We start from the raw sequence: 22,473 nt of genomic DNA, 5'->3' as shown, positions 1-22,473 counted from the left end.
CAAAGGCCAGTAAGCATATTTGTTGGTGCACGCATGCGTCGCATATTTTTCAAGGTTCAAACTTCCATTGCTTAAAAAACGTACACAGAACTCTTACTTAAGTGCTAAGTTTGTAAAAGTCCACTCCACTTCTTGTGAAAATACACCAAGTGAAACTAGTAGGGTAGAATTTTACTATGTTTAAGAGCGCGCTAACATGTAAATCCGAGTAAATAACCATGACCGCTCACTAAAAACCGCAAACCCCCACCAAATACTATACCCTGAAGTCAGTAATCTGTATGAGGAGACCAGCTAAACTGATGCAATTTCAAAGTCATAAGCCTCTTCGAGATGTAACTTACTGATAAGCTAAGGAGGTATAAAACGTCAGGATAATTACCTCTTTGCACATATTTTTCTGCGAGATTATACTTGCCATCTTATCTGATTTTCTGAAATTAATGTACGTCGTTTGCTCAGACAATTTCCTGGTTCAAAATGGGATGTTCTCGTATTTGTTCTTATAATTCCTTGGATTTCTTTTTTCCCAGCCGTTAAGTATTAGATATGAAAAACTAATACACGGGAAATTTCACTACACATTCAATGCCCTACATATGCAGCCATTCAATCACGCCGCAAAGCCAGAAGTAGAGATTGCAGATAATGACTAGCCGAATGATTAGCCCGCACAGTTTGGTGCATAGTTAAACACCATATATAATATGTGCAATATCAGCAATGACCTATCATGCCAAATCCCCTTAAATGGAGAAAATGGGATCACCAGAGATCAAGCATTATATCAGAAAACATAAGGACTATATCCTTTTTTCCCTTTAGCGTCATATTAACATATCCATAGATTGATCCAAATAATTACAGATCATGTGGTCACCTATTTATTGGAATGCTTTGATCGTTTGTTTCACTCTGCCCTTGATTACGCTGCCACCTATGTCCCCGTGGTTTGTACCTCCTCCCAGTGGTATGGCCTCCGGACCATGACGGTAGCCCATAAACCTTTCTATGCATTCTTAGTGTATTTCCAGTCATACTACTGTGACCTCCTACGACTTCATGTAAGGCACAGGAGATGAGACGCATTAAGTCTCATGATTATTATCTAAGTTCTGGGCTTCCTGTGGATTATAAAAATGAATGAGATTAACTAGGAAACAACGGTCCGAAAGCCCAAAGTAACCTACCTGAGTATCCAGTTGATCGTGGCTCTACTTTTCATACTAAAGTTGTTCCATTAAAATTATTTATACTCCGAATAAATTTGACAAATAATACAAATAAACTAACAAATTAAACCAAAAAGGTCCAGAAGCTTAATAATAGACCACCCAAACAATGACAAGATGAGTTTACAATCATGTAGCAATCATCATTAACTAAATGCAACTGCTACTTAAGTTAATATTGTTTTCCACAATTAAAATAACTTATTTTACATAAGCGTAATGCGTTGCTTGTATAATGCTCCGTTTCAGTGAGAAGCCACTTTTGGCTTGGCCGTTGTACCACACAGGGTGGACTGGCCTTCAGGCCATGCCAGTGGCCCTAGCACATTCCGTACGCCGAATATACATATTCTGCCGCAATATTATGCCTTCCATCGTCCTCAGAGAAGTCGCAGGATGCTACATTGATGACAGCGGAAAGCGAATCTGATCCTAAAGGACGTCTATTCTGATCTTCGCTGCTGCTTGATAAACAGTGGGGCGGAAGATGTACATATGCCGCGCATGGCAAATGATGATGACCCCGAACATAAGGGCTGAAATTGACGTCTACTTTCGGCATCTACCCCAGTCCCACATTCTGTTAACAACAGAAGCAACATTGGCTGTGAAACATCCTGAAGTTTCATTACAGACTTTTCCTACCCTACCTGCATAAAGCTATTGATAAAGTGAATTCGCTATGCCTTCGCCATTTCCCTACTAGCTGAACATACCCCAGGTAGTTATGGCTAGGCAGCTCCGAAATGGGAACAACGTAGCAAGGAGGAACAGATGTGAAACCCCTCCCTGCGGACCTGAGTTAAATCCCGTCCTTCCTTACACAAATTTGTTGCTAGACCGGTGTTCCCTACATCTATCAATGGACACGCACGATGGCCAGCACAATTCCCCGTTCCTGAAATCAGCTTTCAAATCGGACGAAACTCCAGATCTTGTTAAATTGCCAAGTGCCGTTGAGATCAAGTATCTCCTCAGCTGCATGGAAATATGATGACTAGTACGGCCGTCCCGTGGGTGTTTCTTTAGAGCACCAAATATATCAAATATATGTTTTCTGAGTATTGGTCTTCTTTTGTCTTCAGGGAAGTCTCGGTACTCCGCATGAGGGCTTATAAAATCCATAATGGAAAGGAAATACCGTAACTATTCTGTACATAAGTCCCTCATCAAAATTTACCCAAACAGGTAACACAAACGAATATATGTACTTTGAAAACCCCTTTAAGAGTTTACAAAATTTCTTGAAAAAATGCAAACGAATATAAGCTTTTCGAATCAAGACTGTCATGCATTTTATATTTCCATAGTACTCTTTGCTCACTAATCCAAAAATTTACCATTTTTGGATGTCCTAACCACTTAATAATTTTAACAAATTTCTATGTAAGTCTGTAGAAACATTAAATGTTGTTATTATTGATTTTGCTGTTGTTTAACTGGTTGGAGTCAGGTAGGCGCGCTTTTCTTTCGTCTTTGCTTTGGGACTTTTGAATTGTTGTGGAGTTTTTTTGGTAAGGTTTTCATACGTTGGCCTTTTGACTTGTCCTATTTCGTTAAATGAACCTTTTTTCACAAGCGTCTATTTTTTTACTTTCGATTAGTATTTGCTGCATACTGCGTGACGGATTGTGTAACATTACCCATATTTTTTGACCCGGTGCAACAGTGATGGTTGTTTGTGATATCTTTGGAGCGTTTCTTTTTTGAGCAGTCATTTTCTTTGCATGATGTTTGCGTGTTCAGAATTTTGGTCTGTTTATTTATTTATTTGGTCTATTTATTTAAATGCGCTTACTTCCTAAATTTGACGGGAACGTTCGTAACAATGCGCAAAAGTTCAACCGGAAAGCTGTAGTCACATACCTCAGTATCTCTGAAACATACAGCTTTTCTACTTACTTTAAGAGTTATGTTCAGCTTTTTGGATTTCCCTACGCAATGTGGAATGCTACGGTGTACTAGAGTATTGCGCAGTAACTAAGGAATGTTGCCTATATGGCCTCCACCTAACCAAATTATTTCCTCCCAAGATCCGCTTCGAATGTCGACGCCTGCGCAACGGCGACTGTTGCGGGATCTGAAACGCCTACAGAATGACCCACCACCAGGAATTTGTGGATCACCAACTGATAACGTAATGGTCTGGAATGCGGTTATCTTCGGACCAGAAGAAACTGCTTTCGAAGACGGGACTTTCAAACTAAAGCTTGAATTCACTGAAGAATATCCTAACAAGGCGCCCCGTGTTGTCTTCCTTTCGAAAATGTTCCATCCCAATGTATATGCAGATGGAAGCATTTGCTTGGATATTCTCTCCAACGCCTGGAGTCCTACATATGACGTTCTTGCCATCCTGACGTCGATTCAATCTCTGCTTGATGAACCTAATCCTAATTCCCCAGCCAACAGTGTTGCCGCTCAGTTATACGTTGAAAATCGGCGGGAATACGAAAAGCGTGTGCGTGCATGTGTGGAGGATAGCTGGGATGATACGGACACCTAGAACATTGCTTGCCTCCTTGACGGTTTCTTAATCCCCTGTAAATACCCCTAATCTGCCGCGCCTCATTTTCTTTTGCCTATGAAAGGGAGATAACCACCTTAATATTCTGTTCCTTTTTGTTCTTTCTCGAATCCAAATTCTGTAACTGCTCATTTATTTTCAAGAAGCACAAAAAAGGACGTAAGCCCCTTCTTTGTGATTGGGACCTCGAAGCGCATTGCTCTTTTGGGATCATCTTCGTGCAGTCTTCGCTAAATAGAGCCATCTTGTTCAAATTCTTTGTTCTAATCTACGTTTTAGTAGTTATTTTCGGAAGTTGTTTGTGCTGAATTGCGTATATGGTGTTTTGGTTTTCTAAGGCTTCGATCTTATGTCACCTGTCTAGGTTTATAGTATTTCCGTGAGTTTTGCCTCTGTTGGTGTAGTGTAGTGTAGACGGTTACGTAGATCTCTAATCGACATGGTTTAGCTCCGCAAAGTGCCGGTCTCATATCACTTGATGGAATTATTATTGAGTCGAGTGTCGGCTACTGTCCAATGTGCTAAACTCATTAATATCAGGTGTGTTTTTTGAGTCTCGTTCTTCGATTGGTTCTTAGGGTGATTAGTATACTGACTGGGTACGCTTTTTGACCTTGAAGCAGAACTTTGCTGAGGAGTCGCGGCTGCGAAGCTTGAAGCTCTTTTACGGTCGCCTTTTCACGTCTGTCGGTTGATTTTTACTTCCGTCAAGCTAATGATTAATGTTAGTTATGCTATACGCATTGTAAATTGGTTGGGTTTCATAATTAATACGTTGGAATGACTGGCACTATGGGTGTTTTCAGCATAGCAATAATAGTGCAGGGCTGCAAAATCATCCCTGCAAATGGCATGTTCGTTACCCTTTTGCAATATATGATGTCAGCTGAGGTTCGTACGTATCGAGCCCTCACAGCTGGATCGAGACGTTTCTGTGTATTTTTTGAGCCAGCTTGTAAGCTTTTCCCATTTACCGAGATGAATCATTGTAGTGCCCTATCAAATCTTGTTAATGCACATTAGCAGTTTTGCGCATGTCTTTAGATGTTTTCTGTGTCAAGGCTCTGCCGGATTTCACACCTCTTCGAAGCTAGGATTTTCCGTAATTTCACCTCTCAGCCGACTCTCAACCGTGTTTATTGGCTCTCATCAGGCAACATTTACCGCAACCTTGCCTTTGAGACCGCTCTTTTTAACAATAATACACGCTACGCCACGGAGCCGTCTTCGCAGATTCGACCTGCTGATGTAGTGATTTGGCGCTCCGATCCCTGCGTGGTGATTGGACGCAACCAGATCGCCTGGCTCGATGCCAACCCCCGCGAGGTGGAGGGCCGTGGGTGGCTTCTGGCCAGGCGCATGTCTGGAGGCGGTGCTGTCTTCCATGATCACGGCAACCTCAACATCAGTTTTCTAGAGTCTCGGAAAAATTTCGACCGGCGCAAATGTATGGAATTTCTACAGCAGACTCTGATGTCTAGGTGGACGAAGTTAAACGTGTTTGTTGGTCCACGTCATGATCTCTGGCTTCTACCTCCTGGTTTGTCAGTAGACGCGAACACTAAAACGGTTCGTTCGATTCTCGAGCATATCGCGCTTCTCGTAACTAGTCACATTTGAGTCCAAACAATGGAATAGACTGAACCTGTTTAGAAATCTAGTAGCTATTCATAATTTTGTGTTGACTCGATAAAATTCAGCAAAATAACTGGCTAAATATGAACATCAGCTATCTCGCTAATTTTTAATAAAGACGTTAATATGTCTAAATTGGAGCATCAAGAGATCAGGGTGATGAAGACCCCTTCTGGCTTTAATGACTGCACAATAACTTGGTTCACTTGAGCTTTATGCCATCCATTTGGCAATCTCACACAAAGTTTTTTGTCACAGTGTAGGCAACATCTGCAAATGTCTTGGTCGAGGGCTTAGTTGTTGCTTTTAGTTCAGGATCGACTTATAACAGTTTCTCATAGCATTTTCACGAGCCCTTTTCAGATAAAGGCAGTGATCGGTCATCAGTTATTTGCCTCATTAATGTCACATTCGGGCTTGACACCTCTTTTCTGGACACTAAACTCACGTGTGAATTAGAGGCATTATGATAAATTCACAAGGTTCAGTCATCGATAAGGTTTAGCATTTGTTGAGCATCTCCACCATTGCTATTCCAAATTCCGTTGTAACTAACGCACCCATGTTCACGTAGCACGCGCCTTGTGATCATTCGTCTTGGGTGGTCTGAGGTGGGCTGATGGAAGCATGATGGTGATAAAAATAACGTAACCTATATCCATGTTAGGTATAAACCTTACCAGGTGAGGCGAATTCCATTCATGTATTTATCCTGAACCCTGTTAGTAAATACTTCAATTGTTGGAAAAACAGAGCTGAAAGGCAAACTCGACGCGAGCGTGGCCATGTTTTTCGTTTACAGTAAATAAGCAGTGTCTTATTTTTATTCCATCGTCCCGGTAAATTGGTTTATTTGATGTGTTCAGCGGTGTTCTAGGTGACGTGAAGTGTGATTAAGTGCCTTGACTCAGCACAACCATTTTCTATTGGGGCATTCCATTATTGGTTTATCCTGCATGCGAGGACGTTGCTTTGACCTTTTCACATCACTAAAGTAACTTCTCTATACTATCTGAGGAAATTATTATCGCGGTTTCGGTGTTTAACTTGCTCTTTTGTCTAATTTAGGTGCCTGATGGGGCATTCAAGTTTTCTGGATCGGCATCCAGATACTCGTCCACCGCAGGACTGCATCACTGCACCCTCATGTTTGACACAGACGTTAGCGCCATGTCCGCTGTCTTGGAGCCAGCTGTGGTACGTTTTCACATTCTCATCCGTTTTTTTAATCATCTAACTTGTCCCTTCCCAACTTCGTTGCCTATAATAACATCAAAGTTAACAATTACTACCAAAATTCTTTGCCTATTTTCTCGTTGTTAAGGCGAGTCCATATTGTTTATTTCCACTAGTGGTCTTCAATAGGCCGGAACGATCTTCTATATTTTAAACAATAGATGCTCATTATGAAAATTCATCTACTGCTCACTCTCTACTATTATGCTCACTATTTCGAGTATTATATGAATACACTGTTCATATCAATAGCCGGAGATAGAGACTAGAGCCTCGCGCAGTATTTGCAGCCCTGTAAAGAATCTTGGCGTCACCGAAACCGAACTGAAGTCCACACTCTTCGGGGCATGTGTGGAATGGTTGACAACCGACGCTGTGGTATGGTGTTTTACTTATACTTGTTTGAAGCAAAGCTCTTTCAGTGCTTCTTTTTGTTTCACAAAGTGTAGCATCATAAGTGGAAAATGCACTATGGTGTGAATGTGTCGACTATTTTTATTCACATCGCTTTATTAACAATTTTTCTATGCCCCAATGCAGCAGCATTTCCATGAAGTTCACCTTAACCACGACCTTGGTTGTTGTTTCACTCCCCAGAGGATTCTTTTTGAATACATTTAAACTATTTTCCTCCCTCTGGTAGTGCTTATTGGCTCCATGCTGCTGTATGCTTTCCTATTTTAGGATGAAAAAGCAGAATTGATCACTGTAAACGCTGGTGAAGAGTGTGAGTGGGTTAATGCGAAAGACTTTGAGGCGAACCTAACCACCTTTCAGTCATGGGATTGGATTTACGGTTCCTCACCGAAATTTTCCATTCCTATGGAGACGGATTCTGGAACATTACTCTGTCTGGATTGCGAGAAAGGCCGTATCAAGAGGTTAAAGCAAGTTAAAATCTTGGTCGCATCGACTTTGCTTCAGCGGATATCCTCGGCAATAATCGGCCAATCTGCAGTCAACCATTGGCTAGATAAGCTCAATGAGGCACTTGCTGGAAAGCCACTATCTTTTGAAGCCATTCACAATACCTTATTAGAGTTTGAGATGTCAAACAGTACCGGTAGTGAAGCCAACGGTTCCGCCGATCCATTCGATGATTTCTCACAAATAATCGACAGGTTACGGGCCATGGCTACTTGTTTCTAGTGCTCTTGACTCCTAGTATTTGATCTTCGTGGAAACTGTGCAATTGGACAATTTCTCTCCTCTCCTTATTGTAAGTGCACTTCACTTCATTGTGCTCAAGTTAATGAACACAGCTCCCGAGTCGAATTTCACTTTTCCTACTGGTTACTGGTTAGTAGCTACTTGGACGCCACTTCGGACGTGATTACATTCACAAACAGCAATCTGTGGCAACTTTCTATTTTGATTCATGTGTCATTCGCAGCAAACGCTTGTCCAGTTTGACGGCAAATTTGGAGATCAATACTAACTCCAGAAAGGGTGTCGTTGCTGGGTTGTAAAATAAGCGTTTCAGGACAAATAAACGGTCAACAAAGTGTATATTGGTCTCTCAAACACAACACAAAGCAAGTATGTGGATTTTCTGAGAAGCGAATTTTAGCTTCTTGGCTCACAGCACGTTGTGTATTCAAATACGCACGAAATAATAAATCGGTAGACAACCAATGGGGCAAGATGTCTGAAGGTCAATGGTCACTGAGCAGATATGTTTGGTAATGGGACATACAAAAGCGAGGTGAGTCTCATCAGCTTGAATGGGGAGACGTAAGCAATGCTGGTAATCCCCTCGAGTGAGGAGTAAGAGGAAATTAGAGTCGTCCAAATGCAAAGGCATGGTAAAAAGATGTTGGAGGAATGGAGTGATGCTGTAATTCGCTGGTGTTGGCCGATGTCAAAGTGTTTGGCTGAATTCAACATCGCCTGATCGAACGTGCTTGTCTAAAATAAATATTTGGTAAAGTTTAAATAACTCATTTGTAAGGAGTTAGAGCATTATAATTGTCATATTGGTCTCCAATTAGGATGATGGGGTCGGATGCCTTTATCACGATACTGTAGATCCGTGTTCTACACAGCCAGGCAGGCGCTGACACATCATTGTAAATTTTAAAGCAAGGGGATCTCGCATTTGTATTTGTCTTTTTTCGTGAAAACTACCTCTATGTATTTGATACTGCCATAAGATTCGCAATGATCCACTCTATTTACTCAAAGGGGGTTAACAAGATCAATAACCTCGTATTTTGATCTTATTGGCAGAATGTCTAATCGAAGTTCAAATTTCACAGAATAATCGAATTTAAAGCGTTGGAACGCTTACGTTATTGTAAGCAGTGGTGAGGTGTGTAATCTGGGATGGCTCAGTTTTAAGAAAGGAAGTGGATGAAAGGGGAGTTCGGGTTGATTGTTGAGGAGGTACATCCGATTATCTCGAGCAACTTCGATGAGATAGGATTCCGTTGTGGTTGGAGAATAAAATGGAGCACAAGCTTGATAGGGCTCATGTTTGAAGGGCTACAAAAAGAAAACTCGGGTAAGATTTCAAAAAAAAGTGGTGAAGGATGTTGTGAAGTTGCGCAAGGCGTAGCATTAGTGTGCGTTTTTATGTGATAAAATAAGTGTGCAATCATGGAAATGTATAAAATAATGCTCAAACCATGTTTTGATCTGTCTTTCCAAATCGTGAAATGCATTTACGCCTAGTCCTTCCTGAAACAATATAATTGCCATTGGTTGCTCCATAATTCCACTTCAGAATCGTTCCCAGCAAGCCGCGGACAATCATAATCTTTTGGTTTTTCAGCAACAAATTGCTCGCCTTTTCATTCTGCAGTTTCCCTACTTTTCTGTCACGTTATAGAGGAATAGAAGCATGCATATTGTGGCAGGAATGGACAGTAAAAGCTTTTCCAACCTGTATCTAAACTCATGAGTTCCCAATGTTTGATTTTTTGGAAGTTAGGTTATTTCCTAAATTGAATCACGCAAATTCATGACGCTAGTTTTAGTGTCTAAATCGTATTAACCGGTCACCACTTTGTAAGGACTTAATCCATCCACACATTCATCATAAAAAGGGTTGATACAATTCTAAACAAAATAATTTTCCAGATTGTAAAAATATCCCACCTTACATTTAAGTCTAGAGTGTCTTAACTTTAATTACTTGTGGTTACACATTTGTCTTATGGTTAAGAGATGGGTAAGATTAGTAGTTGTTCACCGCAACGTAGAATTATTCTATGCAAAATAAAAAGCTGTTAATATGCACTGCAAATGTACAAAATCAAGGAACTACGTGTGGTGTTAGCATACATTAGAAATATTAATTAGTGATTGTGACACGGAAGCAAAAAATTGCATGTTTCAGGAAAGTAATAGCACAAGCTAAGTCCCAAAACGATTGACTCCAGCCAAAAAAATACCCGAAACACATCAAAAATTGCGCCGACTCCAGCTAATCGTAATACGTTATGATTCTCAAACCTATGCTTCTAATGTAACAAAAATTTTGGCGGGACTGCTTTCTGTGATCGGCCAACGCTACAAAGTGGTCAAGTAGCTGTTTTAATAATGATTTTCGGAGGGTGGTATCGAGGACTATGCTGTCACTCAAATAGCTATTGAATGCAGGTTCGTGTGCAATGGAATGCATTTAGAACAAATGAAGCGTTATTGAACCTCTTTCAAATTCTTAAAACTGTTAAATTAATCTAGCAGCAACCAGGCCCATGACTTGTTAGTCCTTGCTTGATGACATGCAACGAATATCTACTTGCTTTCATCCCTTACCAAGTATGGAAACCACTGCCATTTGATCATTCAGAGAGTAGGTGCGTGTGTGTGTGTGTGTGCAAGCCTACAACTCATGTATTCATCTGAGGTGTGGCGAAATTAGGCAAGTGTGTGTCAACTTCCCTTATTTCCTTCATCTAAAACATCCCAACGACAAACTGCAGTATGCACACCTGATACCATTAAGTCACTGGTATTTTCAGTTTGCCCTCGAAAGGCCAAGGTGTCAGAATTTCTGCATCCTCGTTTGTATTCCACGAAGTAGTATCGGCTCCGAACGTGTAATAATTATTAGAAATGTAGGATTTATGTACACAAAAACAGAGTTAAGGAGTAATCCATCTCTAAACTGGTCTAGAAGTCTTTATGTTCATCTAAAATGACCTGTATCCATGATCGTTATGTATTCTCCTTATGCTACTTAAAGTGTTGGTGTTGTGGTTTCAGTGAAGATTTGACATACATTTTAATGTGTTTACTGCGTCTCTAAAGTTTTCAAGTGTAGCTTGTGAATGACTTGGAGTCACAAAATTGCCTTGAAGCTAAAGGTTGTAATGATTTGCAAATGCTCTGAAAACACTCACCATTAGTTCTGCAAGGTAAGATAAGATTCTATAAAACAAGCTTTAAAAGTTTTATGGGTTAAAGTGCCAAATAATTGCAACTATGACTTTGTAATGATGTAGCGTTTTACTGCATCTCTATATTCATATTCAACTCCCAGGTTGAGAGTGGTGTGGAGCAATTGAAATAGTACTAACTTACACAAAAAGCGAAAACTAACCTGTGGATAGGTGATCTGGTTCTTGGGACTGGGTTGATGCTGGGGATTGGTTGAACTTTTGTCGGGTCGATTGAGGGAGTGTGAGAGGCGTCGAGAGCGATCGGAAGAAGTGCTGGTCGAGGGTCTGCCGTAGTCGCCCCTTGCCTCATTCACGTGGATACTAGACGGTGAGCGCGAGCGCACGATGGCGTGGGGCGAGTCGGATTTCACAGCTGCGATATGTGCTTGCATGGTTGACCTGGGTATTGTCAGCCAAGCCTTTCGATAAGCAAGAGCAAATAGCAGGGCTAAATGGACGTTTCGATTGGTCCTAGGTTATGCTGTTAAGGAATATAAGCTAGCACCAAAAGTAATCTGTAAAATCATTAATGATAATGGTAATGCACACATCCGATTTTAAGGGTATAATTGATATTCAGTAGAAATGGCTAATTAAAATACGAAAACCATGTGTTATTCTCACATTTGCTTATTTAGTACGCATGAACTAAGGAAACAGTAAATAAAGGCGAAAAAAGTGATACCGAACAGCACGATTGTAATTTCGGAGGTGGGTATAGGCGCAGCGCAAAGCACGCGTCATTTTCGCCTCATGTACACACCAGTTCAGCCGCAACAAATAAGAGCAAAGTTTGTCTCAAGCCTAAATTGATGAAACCACTAGATTATGTGATTTTTGAGGGAAAAGTCCTTCCTGCCCAATTCTCCACTCTATGATTTTTGATAAACGGGTTTTATGATGATGCTGCATAATTGGCTGCGTGACGGTCACACCTTACAATTCCATATTATAAGGACATGCTAATTTATGCATCCTTGCTACCCGCTTACACCGAGCGGTTTACGCCTACACTATGAAAATGCTTGCCTCATTACTCAAGAGTGGTTGAGAGATTCTCTAATTTCGGGCAAGTGACTTAAAGCGTACCAGTTACTCAGTTCACCATTTGGCTACCAGACAATTTAAATTTTAAGTGGTAAAGCACAAGGCAGGTCTCCGGAATGCTACTTACGCTGTTATCATTATTCCTTGAGCCGCAGTGAGAAACTGAGAAAGCTTGTGGAGGCAGGGGTCCGTTGGAAACATCATTTTTATGCATCATCATACTCGGAACAGTGATGCAACCATCGTGCAAAAGGGCTGGAGACGAAAGTTTCAGAAGATCCTTTCGAGTACATGTGGCAGCGGGATCGGAAGCGCTGAAGCTCGGTCCCTCCACCTGCAAAGGTTCATTCACTCGACTGATGCGTCGTTTGGGAAGGCTGGTTTCTACTTCTTCAAGGAAACTAGGGAATGATTTTGTCCTTGAGGGCCGGGAAAAATGAGAAATTTCCTTTTGTTCAACTGCGTAGGCGTTAAATTCAACAGGAGAGGGGGTTTTTCGAAGCTCAGAGGCCAGAGGTCTAACATCGGTAAGGACAACATGCTTGGCGGAGCTACGTGGAAGGCTAGCGATAGAGAATGTGACAGACTCTTCTTCACGATCACACGATCCAGGGGATACTTTCCGAGAAGAGGAAAAGCAATGAGCATCCTTCTTGTCGCTGCGATGCACTCTTAAAAATGAAAATGTGGAGGTTTTTACAATGCAAGTCCACAGTACACCACTGCCCCGATCTACGACCTAATAAAAAGGGAAAGATGGGAATTGAAGCGCCATGTACTCAAATCTGGAAGTTTTATTTATTTGTGTTTCTTCAGTCTCGCAAAAACTATACTTCCCACGTCCTCCTTTACTGCGTCAATTATTTCCCTAAATCTATCATGAAATCATCATTCTTGCATGTTTGCAGTCAGCCCTGATGACTGAGTATACCGCATTATTTAACTAACATTGTGCCGGTTTTACTAAAATCTGCCTTATTTCGCTTGAAGAATCAATCACATTGTGAACGCGAATTCCAAAATCTGATTAGTGGCCTTGCACACACTTTGTTTCCATAAATCTTAACGAGAAGGGCGATTGAATAGAAGACATAGCTAGGCTTTTGTTATGTAGAAGCAAACCTCGTAATAGTGGCGCAATTGAACAAATAAGCTTGGTAAAGGTTTCCACAATTCTTAAAAGACCCCTAATTTACCTATTTAAAAAAATGTCACGTATATAGGTTATGGTATATCTATATAGGTTAGCAGTGCGCGTTGGTGTGGTCACGGTGACCCTGGTGTACATAGGCTAACGATGAAAATGAAAAGTCAGGCGACTGATACAAACAAAGGTTTATTACCGAAATATTACTTGTGAGATTAAAACTCAAATATTTTCATCACACTCAGTGCAAATAGGAGTCTACAATATCCAAAACAATTGTGCTTCTTTACACTCGATTTGACTGCCACAAACATTACACATTTGTACTCAAATAATTTTAAAATATCTTTTTTTGAACTCAAAACTGAAGGTGTAGATGAAAAAAGGGCAAGATGATCTACGCCGCGGATGCATTACAACTGCCAGAATCATGCAGTCTTGACATGATAGTGTAAAGAAAAGCACCGCAGTAACTATCACTCACCGGAGGAAACTAAAAAATTCGACATTATAATAATTGAAGTGATGGAATTCTATTGTGATAGCATATTAAGTTAAATGGATTCGTTCCAACACAGTGCTTAGCTGATTCCAAATAAGTTATAACAAGTCTAGAAGCCGCTCATTCACCTGTTTGGATGCCTTTCCAAGCAATCCTAACAGGTGAAATTGATTCAGAATGCTTTCGTTGAAAGTACATTTTCATCTAATAACTCTTTGCATAATGGACAAAATGATAATTAGATTGAATCAAGACTAGGCATTATCAAGCCTCTTTCAGGGCACCGTTTTGTACATCAGTTTGTTTATGTTAACTACGGTGACCAAATATCATTAAAATTTGGGCACTTGGAGGTTCTTTTGAATGCCAAAGTCATTAGGTTTGTATTACTGAGGAAATATTGGCATTAAGTAACAATACTACCCTCATTCCCACAAGGACCAAAGAACAACTGCTATTGGGATTTATATCCCACACTAAGGCGACACATCATAACAAGCTTACTGCAGAATTTCTTCAAACATTTTGTGCTGTGCGGTAGCTGTTGATGATGTTGGCGAACTGAGTGAAGGCGATGGGGATGGAATGGTAGGTTTGGGAGCACTGTCCCTCCTTCTGAAATTTGTAGTGGGTGGAACCACTCTGGAACGTCTTGCGGGAAGGGGGGGCGTGACTGTCCGGTGGATGTCATTCTGAAGGCAATAGTCTATGGTGGGCTTAGGTGGTGTTGGCGGCGGTGATCGATGAACAGATTCGGGATTTACTGCGGCTCGGAAGCTGTGGTTATGAGACCGAGCACGAGGGTCATCAACTGAAAATCAAAGAAGGTACTTACAAATGAAATAGTTAAAAAAATACGCAATCATAAATGCACTTCAACCTGACTAAAAAGTGCCTCACAAAGACAATAAGACATAACTGAAAATACCAATCATGTCTGACTATGTTATAGTTTGTGCGATGTCAAGAACAAATTATTTAATGCTCTTTGAATAGAAATTGAGCATAGATGCTCCAAGAAGGAAGAGCATATCCAATAATTTTACACAGCAAACAAAGGTGCACCCGACCGTTCCTTATTTGAAATTATTTATTAATTCAATAAAATCCTATTGAAACACAGACACGTACGATCGGAACCGAAAGTATTTTTTTTCGAATTCCATTGCGGCAATTACACATGCATCCAGTTAGCGCATCGAAATAAAGTCAGTAAACGCAGCACCCCGGCTTTAGTTAACGTTTCTAAGCGTCAAAATTGCTGCATGTATTACCGGAACTGCGTGAATTCGAGGTCACCTGAGGTTACCCAAAGCAGTTTTTGTGGTTACACTAGAAAGTTATGGCGACCCTGCTGCAAAGTCTGGCCCCATTCACCTTTGGACTTAGGTATTTCAATTTTATATGTTGTGTTCATACTGATGTAAATGGCAAATATCACCTACTCTCATAGTCTTTAGTACGTTTCAGAGTTTGTTTGCCTTTATTTTGAACAAAATATGTCCTTATACCAGCAAAATCCACTTTACAAATAGCCAAGCGAAGGAAATGTAGTGGTTACTATTATTATTTTTAAAGTCTTATTGAGATGGTATTTAAGTGGTACTAAATTCCATGAGCAAATGATTAACTCACCGTCACAGCTAGCGATTTTGTCTGCCGTCATTATTTATTGTTATACTATTAAAGCGGATTGTGAAATTGCAAATTATTACAACTTGTTTGGGGGTGACGCCCCCAGCAAATGCAGGCACGCGCACGAGACCAAATGCGTGTCGCATGACGAAAAGGCCTCGTCAGCCGACCTGAGTTTAGGGCTGAAGCCACGCTGTTGCGGGAGAGACCACAGTAGAAACAAACAAACGTGCACTACTTCACCGCACACTATGAAAGAGGGTATGTAAAATAAAAATCTACATGACTGGCAAAAAAATACTTACCTAAGAGCCGTAGGAATTAAGCTAAGCTAAATTCGCGCAAATAACAAAAGGTAAGCAAAAAAAGGAAGTTCGGACACATTGAGCCTGAACGTAACTGGTGATTTCATAATCTAAGTAGGCGATTTAGTCTCAAAATCAGGACTTGGTGTAACGAGTTCATACGTGAAATGTGAATGAACTACGAATATTAGCAAATTGGGTAGGTCACAGTGCAATTCATAAATTTCAGCCTCCTGATATCGACTATTATTGAATCCTTCGAAGGAAATTTATTCATTCAGAGATATATAGTAAATTGGCAATGCAAAGTTAAATAGCCACTTGGATTTCAGAAAATAACCGTAGGAGAGCATTTTCAAGGAAAAAGTGCTAGAGTGCGCGGTTCCTGTGTGAGCGAACCACGCTCTTCTGAACACCAGCCAATGGAAAAGCGAGACCCCCACAATCACGGAACCGTTAACCGTTATTCGCACAAACACGGGTTTGGCTGGGTACGAAGAGCGGGTTAGTTGAAAATACTGGAGGGAGATATTACGTTGTCACGCCGTCCACCTTCACAAAATTAAACGCAAGCAAGAGTAAGATGACTAAATTGAACCTACTATTCTGTTGTGAGAGCAGATTGGAGTTACTTGCCACTCTCGTGATGAATAAGGACTAATTCGGAATCAATCAAATAAGACTTTGCATAGATTGCATAACTCGCAATCCCCTTGTTTAGGAAATTCGTCGTTTGATTTCCGAGCATTTTTTTTTGTTGATTTTGATGTTATAATATGTTTCAATTTTGAGCTAATCACTTTAATACAAATGGCACAACGTGCCTACAAGGAATTTTCTGACAAAAACTTCTTAATTAGGAACTATCAAACCACATTTGTTTCTTGCTTCTACTTATTAAACACCAACTCCATTTAAATCTTTTTCACTTAATGAAGTTCTGCCTCCATTCGTTCAGCATTCGCAACACTGTTTAAGTGACAAGTAAAACGCCCAGTTGAATAATCTTTTCCACCAAATAGTCTACCGCGAGTAAAGTTGAGTGAATGCTACAGATCGCTATTCCACAGTAAACAGCATCCCCAAGACTTCGATTTGGTTGATGTGGTGAGTTTGTCAGTAATAATGACGGATACGAAGTCCACGTTTGTTTTGCACAAAAAAACGGAATGCCACAAGCTGCGGCACGTGGTGGAGAGCTCGCGCCTGCACACAACCGTACACCAATGCGCGCCACTGCAACCTCGAATCACCCGAGCAAGTGATGTTGAGTAGGCCACTGAGTTCTAAATGAGGGCGCGCGAACCATTAAATCCGCCCATACACACATGCGAAATCACCTGTTACTCATGTAAAAGCGGGATTAGATGGAGTGTCTTTAAACAATGGCCAATGCATCAGGATCAGTTTGACAAACGAAACTTCTCCGGTCCTCTACCTTCCCAAAACCGATAATTTATTCGCTTGTATTTTCCCTTCAACCTGCATTTATGCCAATGTGGACAGTGTTAAACACCCAATCCTACAGAGATTATATTTCAAACATTTTGACTGATTGAAACAGGTCCAGTAGATCTGTTTCGAATTTTTTGCGAGATGGTCTTCCGAAAAAAAAGTATAGATTACAAAGGCGATCTCTACCAATCATGCACCTCTCCACCTACCTGCGTCCGTCCGAAGGACATCACTGTCATCCATTCGATGCTTTTGCGTGGGAGGAATCAAAAAACTTTGGGATGCAGCAGCTCCTGTTGCTTCTTGAGCTTTCTCTAACTCCTCTGCATGGACTGGCTTAATTGGACCCGAAGGACGATCTTGCTTGGAGCGGCGAATTTGCCGAATTTTTCGCGAAGATGGCATTGTCGAGTAAAGGCGAGATGCTGCACAGAAAAGGTACGCCAAATATATACGGGTCCTTAAAACATAATTTAGCTTTGCCACGTTGGAAGATCAAAATTTGCAGCAATTATTTACTTGCGATGCTGACTGTAATTAGTTTGAAGTAGAGTCCGACCTTTTAAAACGAAGGCGTACCTGATCTCAGCACTTACACACTACGGTAGGAGTGTTTTCGAAAGGAATGACCAATCACGGCTACATACCCTGCTCGCCACCCTTGTTGCAGAAGGGCAGAGCGTTGTCATTATAATGCGAGAAGTTGGTAGCACTTATGTGAGCGTGGCGTTTCTCAGAGACGCTACGCCGTCCTACGCCGTCGCGACTGAAGGCCGACTGACAGCGCACGGGAGAGTCTGATGGTGAGCGGCTTTCTCGCTCTCGCCTCGAGCGGCAACGCGAGTCCACTGAGGGGGTGCGTGCCAGTCGCCGCGATGGAACTTCGGTCGAATCTTTTCTATCCTTTGCAGCTACCATATTTACCTTTTTTATCAGAATTTCTCCATTGGAGCTATCAAAATAGCAAAAAAACTACAGTATATTCAGTATTCATTGAACATCGGAGTTTTCAGGATAGCATAGGCAAAAGCTAGGGGGATTATCACGCCTTACAGGTTGTATGTATTTAACCTTTGTGTTAAAGCTTAGGAAATTCGTGCAGTGGGACTGGATTTATAACCACATTCAAGAGATCAACCATGTTGAAAAGAATTCGTTTCTTTAATCATTCTTGCCAAAGCGTAATGGCACTAGTAAAGTCAATACATGCAGATATCCGCAGCAAATAAAGTAAATATAAAATCGCTATCCAGCTTGTTTATGTAAATATTGGATTTTAACTAAATTGTGATTTGTAATAAGTGCATCAAAGTAATCCAATTTATAAGCATACTTATTTTGCACTGTCAATTTGTCAAAAATCGCGTCTGATCCCGGCCTCAACATAGATTTAGTCTTGGGCCAAGAATTTTGCTTATCGCTGCAATGGAAGAAGCGATTCATGGTTAGCTCAAGAAAGGCTTGTTTACTCTTCCCCACCATTTTACATTGAGCTTTCTCAATGGCCAATTTAAGTTTTGTAGAAATTTCCTAAAAAATAAAAGTTTGGTTAATATTTACTACCGAAAACAGGTATGCAATGCAACAAGGAGCTTACTGTAAGCGAAAGATTAGTGACACTATGACCATCGACGGCAATTAGCCGATCACCTGGTCTAATGCTTCCCGAGGTTAATTCTTTGCTAGCAGGACTACCAGTCAATATTTGTTTAACAAAGAGACCGGAAAGATTATCTTCCAGGTTGTCTGTATCTCCAACCATGTGGTCGACAATAACTTCGGGTCCTTTGAATTCGGAGTAGGCGTGAATTATTCTAGGCTCTGCCCACTCTTCAAATCGAATTCCCAAACTCGAAGTTCCAGAGTCACGATGAGGGACTGGGATGTCGAAAATTATTGTTTGGCACAGGGGCTAAAATCGAATATGTAGAGTGACGTCGATTAGTTTGTACCCATTTCGGTTATAGTTAAACCGGATTCAGAGAGGGAAGTAAGCGCAAAAAATAGAATTAAACTCAAAAATGTATGCCTCTTACGGGTTCGGAAACAAGATCGGGTGTGGTATTGGAAGTGTATGTGGAAGATCGATCCGTAGTAAGATCAATGAGACTGGGTGAAGAGGTCGGTGGAGTCGCAACGACTACAGAATCCTGACGGGAGAAAACTAGAGTCGCCTTGTCTCCGATAGAAACTGATCTGAGTGTCGCCATAGCATCCTTAAAATTGGTTACTTGAATCCCATTGATTGAGAGGAGCCTGTCGCCAAACTGTCACAGAACAAAAGTATGTTTTTGATAGCAAGCTAAAACTGTCCAGTGGAATATTTAGAGTAGCATTCCATCCAAACTTTGAAGAATGCATCTTTGGCATCTGGTATCAGTTTTTTCTTACATGCGGAATACAGCTGTAAGGATATGCATGTAATGCTACTATTGACATCGTTTTAGTGTACATCCAACTACGGGAGCTCTCCAACCCCCACATCTTGTAACTTTATCTTGCAACACAATCGGAAGATCGCACCCATATCTCCCATCCCTTATGCACACTAATAATAGGCCATTCTTTTATGCCAGAATACTTTACTATGCCTTTTGAAAGGACGTGAGGTACTAAAACATCACGATTAGTATAGCCAAGATTATCTTTGGGATATCAATGATTTAATTTAATCATCAAACTTTGAATAACAAAAAAATAAGTCGACATTCTTTAACTACCTGAAGACGTCCATCGTGAATCGCAGCACCTGTTGGCATTATCCTTTCTACGAAAACAGGCTGCATTTCTTCCGTGTTAATTAAAGTATCTCTAGTAGCAAAAGAGATCCCAAATCCTCCTTCCGCGAGCTTGTGAAGGTCAACCGTAATTCTTTGTCCGATTGAACGGGTATTGAACGCATTCAGATTCTGCAAAGGAAATAAAGTTCACTAGCATGCTATAGCCGGTCTTGTCTTTATTCTGAATAATATTTCAGAGGCAGATATTATTCGGGATAATTCCAGAAACCAGCATTGTGCTGGCTAAATAGTTTAAAACTATCTGAACAGTCTTCTGAGAATGAAAACAACCACGAAAATAGATTTATAGAAATACGGTGCATGTTATTGGCCTAATAATAAAGAAGCAAGACGTAAAACAAATTCGTCTCTTTTTCAAATGAACAATTATTAATAATCAGAACAGTGAGTGTTGTAATACAGTCACGGGAAATTTCACGAAGCCGCATTTAATTGCCGACAAAGAAATTACTATATTTGTAGTTCGTACAAGACGAAAAAAAAGAATATAGCTGGTTTTCAATGGAATAAATTACCTTGATATACGAGACTGGGGACATGGCCGAGCGACTTGAATGCCTTTGTGTGGTGGGTGATTCCATATTAGCTGCAAAAAATAGAGGCTACATTAACAAGGTTTATGAAATCGACCAACAACACCAAATTATTTGCTTACAGGATAGCGGATAGGGGCCAGGTATGGAAACTGGAAGGTCCTCCAGTTTTAACAAAGCAATCCTAGTAACTTGAGGCTTTGTAAATTCATTTATAAGGATTGACAAAATCCTAAAATACAATAAAGTTTGGGTGTATCAAATTTACGCTTGTCAAAAAACCTATATAATGACTCACCTGTCTCTAGATTCACCAAATAACTCCTCCCTATTAACCCTCACAATAGCTTCATCAGACCACAAAGAGATTTGGTTTTGTAGGGCTGGGTCAACTTTCGCTATACGTAGCCCCCAGTACTTTCTAAATAAAAAAGTTTTTAGAATACTTTATTTGATGAGTCAAGCAAGAGAAAACCTAAGCCTTACTTTATGACTTTGTCAAAAATAGCTTGAAAAATACAGTTTGTTTGCCCAAAGTTCAAAGGACCTTCGCACGAAACCATTCTAGCTCTTTGGATCAAACATTTGTCATATTCCCTAATCAAATCATTGGCCGAAATCAAGGTGGTTTTTTTTTGTCTTGGCCACGTTGTCGGTGATTGCTCCTTCACAACAGACTCTGCCTCTATTCGTTCCGCTGCTTCTAGCCAAGCATAGCTGGTGGCACCGAGGGAAGGACGGGCCGCAGATGTTCGAGAGAATGATACCAAGCCTTTCTTGTTCGATGAACGCAAATCTCGCGGCCGAATAGCACTTTTAGGCGCTAAAACATTCTCCCCAACGCTTTTGTTTTTAGGTTCCTGAAAAAAGTCGTACAAAATCTCGAAAAAATTCCGCTATTTTTGTGGGTTTCAAAAGTGAACCAGTTTAAAAGTGTAATGTATTTTGAGGTTAGAAAACTCTACATTGGGTGAAAAATATTAATAGAAACACAAAATTTTCAGCGCATCACGGGTTTTAGAAAGTGTGAAATGAAAAGGAATGAGAAGAATTCATGGCACTATATCACAGCTGCATTCAGACCAAACATCAAACAAGTTGTCAACCGTACATGACAAAGCAAGTCAAAGTTAAAACTTGTACAACTATTTGCCTAAAAAAACTAATACGAAAAATAACCATAGAGGAGAAAATTCAGGCCAAGTAAATCTCAGGAACGAGCCATTAATATCAATCCACAGTAAAGGAGCGATTAGCCTTAAAAATAGCGGGGCGTCAGTAAAGACATCTTCAAGGTAGTTATTCTTGCCAAAAATCAGGAATGTTTCTGATTAAAAACTAAAATGGCAGCAGATTTTGTAGTTACAAAACAAATTAATATCACTATATTAGTTTAAATGCTCTAATTCAACAACTCGCACTTTAAGAATGACAATATAACGAAGTTTTAAAAAGTTTTAAAGATACCTATTTGACACATGGCTGTAGTCCTGAAAAATTTGTGAATGTTGCTTGCAAGGGAATTTACCTACTTGGCTAATAGAGAAGCATAAAAATAGGTATGGTTTTTTGCTTCTTCTGTGAAAGGATAGAAGTTCGTTACTTAAAGTTCGAACTAACTTTCTAGACCTAGAAATCAAGTACAGGTTCTACAAAGTGATGGTTCTGGGCAGATATGAAGCAAACTGAATCAACTTTCGGAATTTAGTCCGAGTTAAACTAGCCATAATATCAAAAGCGTTCACATAGAGATTTCCATTGAAGCACGTATACACTGATAATCTGACGGCCTTCTCTGTATATACATGCGGATTCATATTTTTTGTAAAAATAGCCGCTTCACATTGACTATAGTAACATACGTTAACATGCCACTTATATCTAGGTTGCTTAAGCACGTCGCTATAATTTACCTAAGACACACTGCATGATTGAGTCACTGTATTGCAAAATGCGGCATATGAATACGGCGCTGGTACAAATTCCAAGTACGTATCTGGGCCGGCACGTCCACTGGTAAGGTTTGCGCA

At 40.5% G+C, this 22,473-nt stretch overlaps 3 protein-coding genes across 3 annotated transcripts; 2 read left to right on the top strand and 1 right to left on the bottom strand. All coding sequences in view use genetic code 11, as the record gives it.

Annotated features, from left to right (window-relative positions):
* Positions 1-3,276: 3,276 nt before the first annotated feature.
* On the top strand, positions 3,277-3,738 carry EGR_01393 (Ubiquitin-conjugating enzyme E2; the record flags this gene model as incomplete). The annotated part of the gene is made up of 1 exon (XM_024490642.1): positions 3,277-3,738. The coding sequence occupies one exon, from the start codon at positions 3,277-3,279 to the stop codon at positions 3,736-3,738; it is 462 nt and encodes a 153-aa protein (XP_024354966.1).
* Positions 3,739-4,803: 1,065 nt separating this feature from the next.
* Positions 4,804-7,779, top strand: EGR_01392 (Lipoyltransferase; the record flags this gene model as incomplete). The annotated part of the gene is made up of 4 exons (XM_024490641.1): positions 4,804-5,361; positions 6,463-6,591; positions 6,883-7,008; positions 7,315-7,779. The coding sequence occupies 4 exons, from the start codon at positions 4,804-4,806 to the stop codon at positions 7,777-7,779; spliced, it is 1,278 nt and encodes a 425-aa protein (XP_024354965.1).
* A 513-nt stretch (positions 7,780-8,292) lies between these two features.
* EGR_01391 (Partitioning defective protein) lies at positions 8,293-22,260 on the bottom strand (the record flags this gene model as incomplete). Its single annotated transcript, XM_024490640.1, has 16 exons — positions 8,293-8,533; positions 8,921-9,114; positions 11,180-11,437; positions 12,193-12,736; positions 14,219-14,525; positions 17,319-17,534; positions 17,757-18,061; positions 18,443-18,639; positions 18,707-19,021; positions 19,146-19,376; positions 19,830-20,018; positions 20,426-20,496; positions 20,566-20,675; positions 20,742-20,864; positions 20,930-21,303; positions 22,189-22,260. 16 exons carry the CDS (start codon positions 22,258-22,260, stop codon positions 8,293-8,295), a joined length of 3,747 nt encoding a protein of 1,248 aa, XP_024354964.1.
* Positions 22,261-22,473: the final 213 nt, after the last annotated feature.

Source organism: Echinococcus granulosus, assembly GCF_000524195.1.
Source record: "Echinococcus granulosus chromosome Unknown EG_S00005, whole genome shotgun sequence".
Taxonomy (NCBI): Eukaryota; Metazoa; Platyhelminthes; class Cestoda; order Cyclophyllidea; family Taeniidae; genus Echinococcus; species Echinococcus granulosus.
The sequence above is the reverse complement of the archived record's forward strand: the minus strand, read 5'-3'. Positions and strand labels throughout refer to the sequence as shown.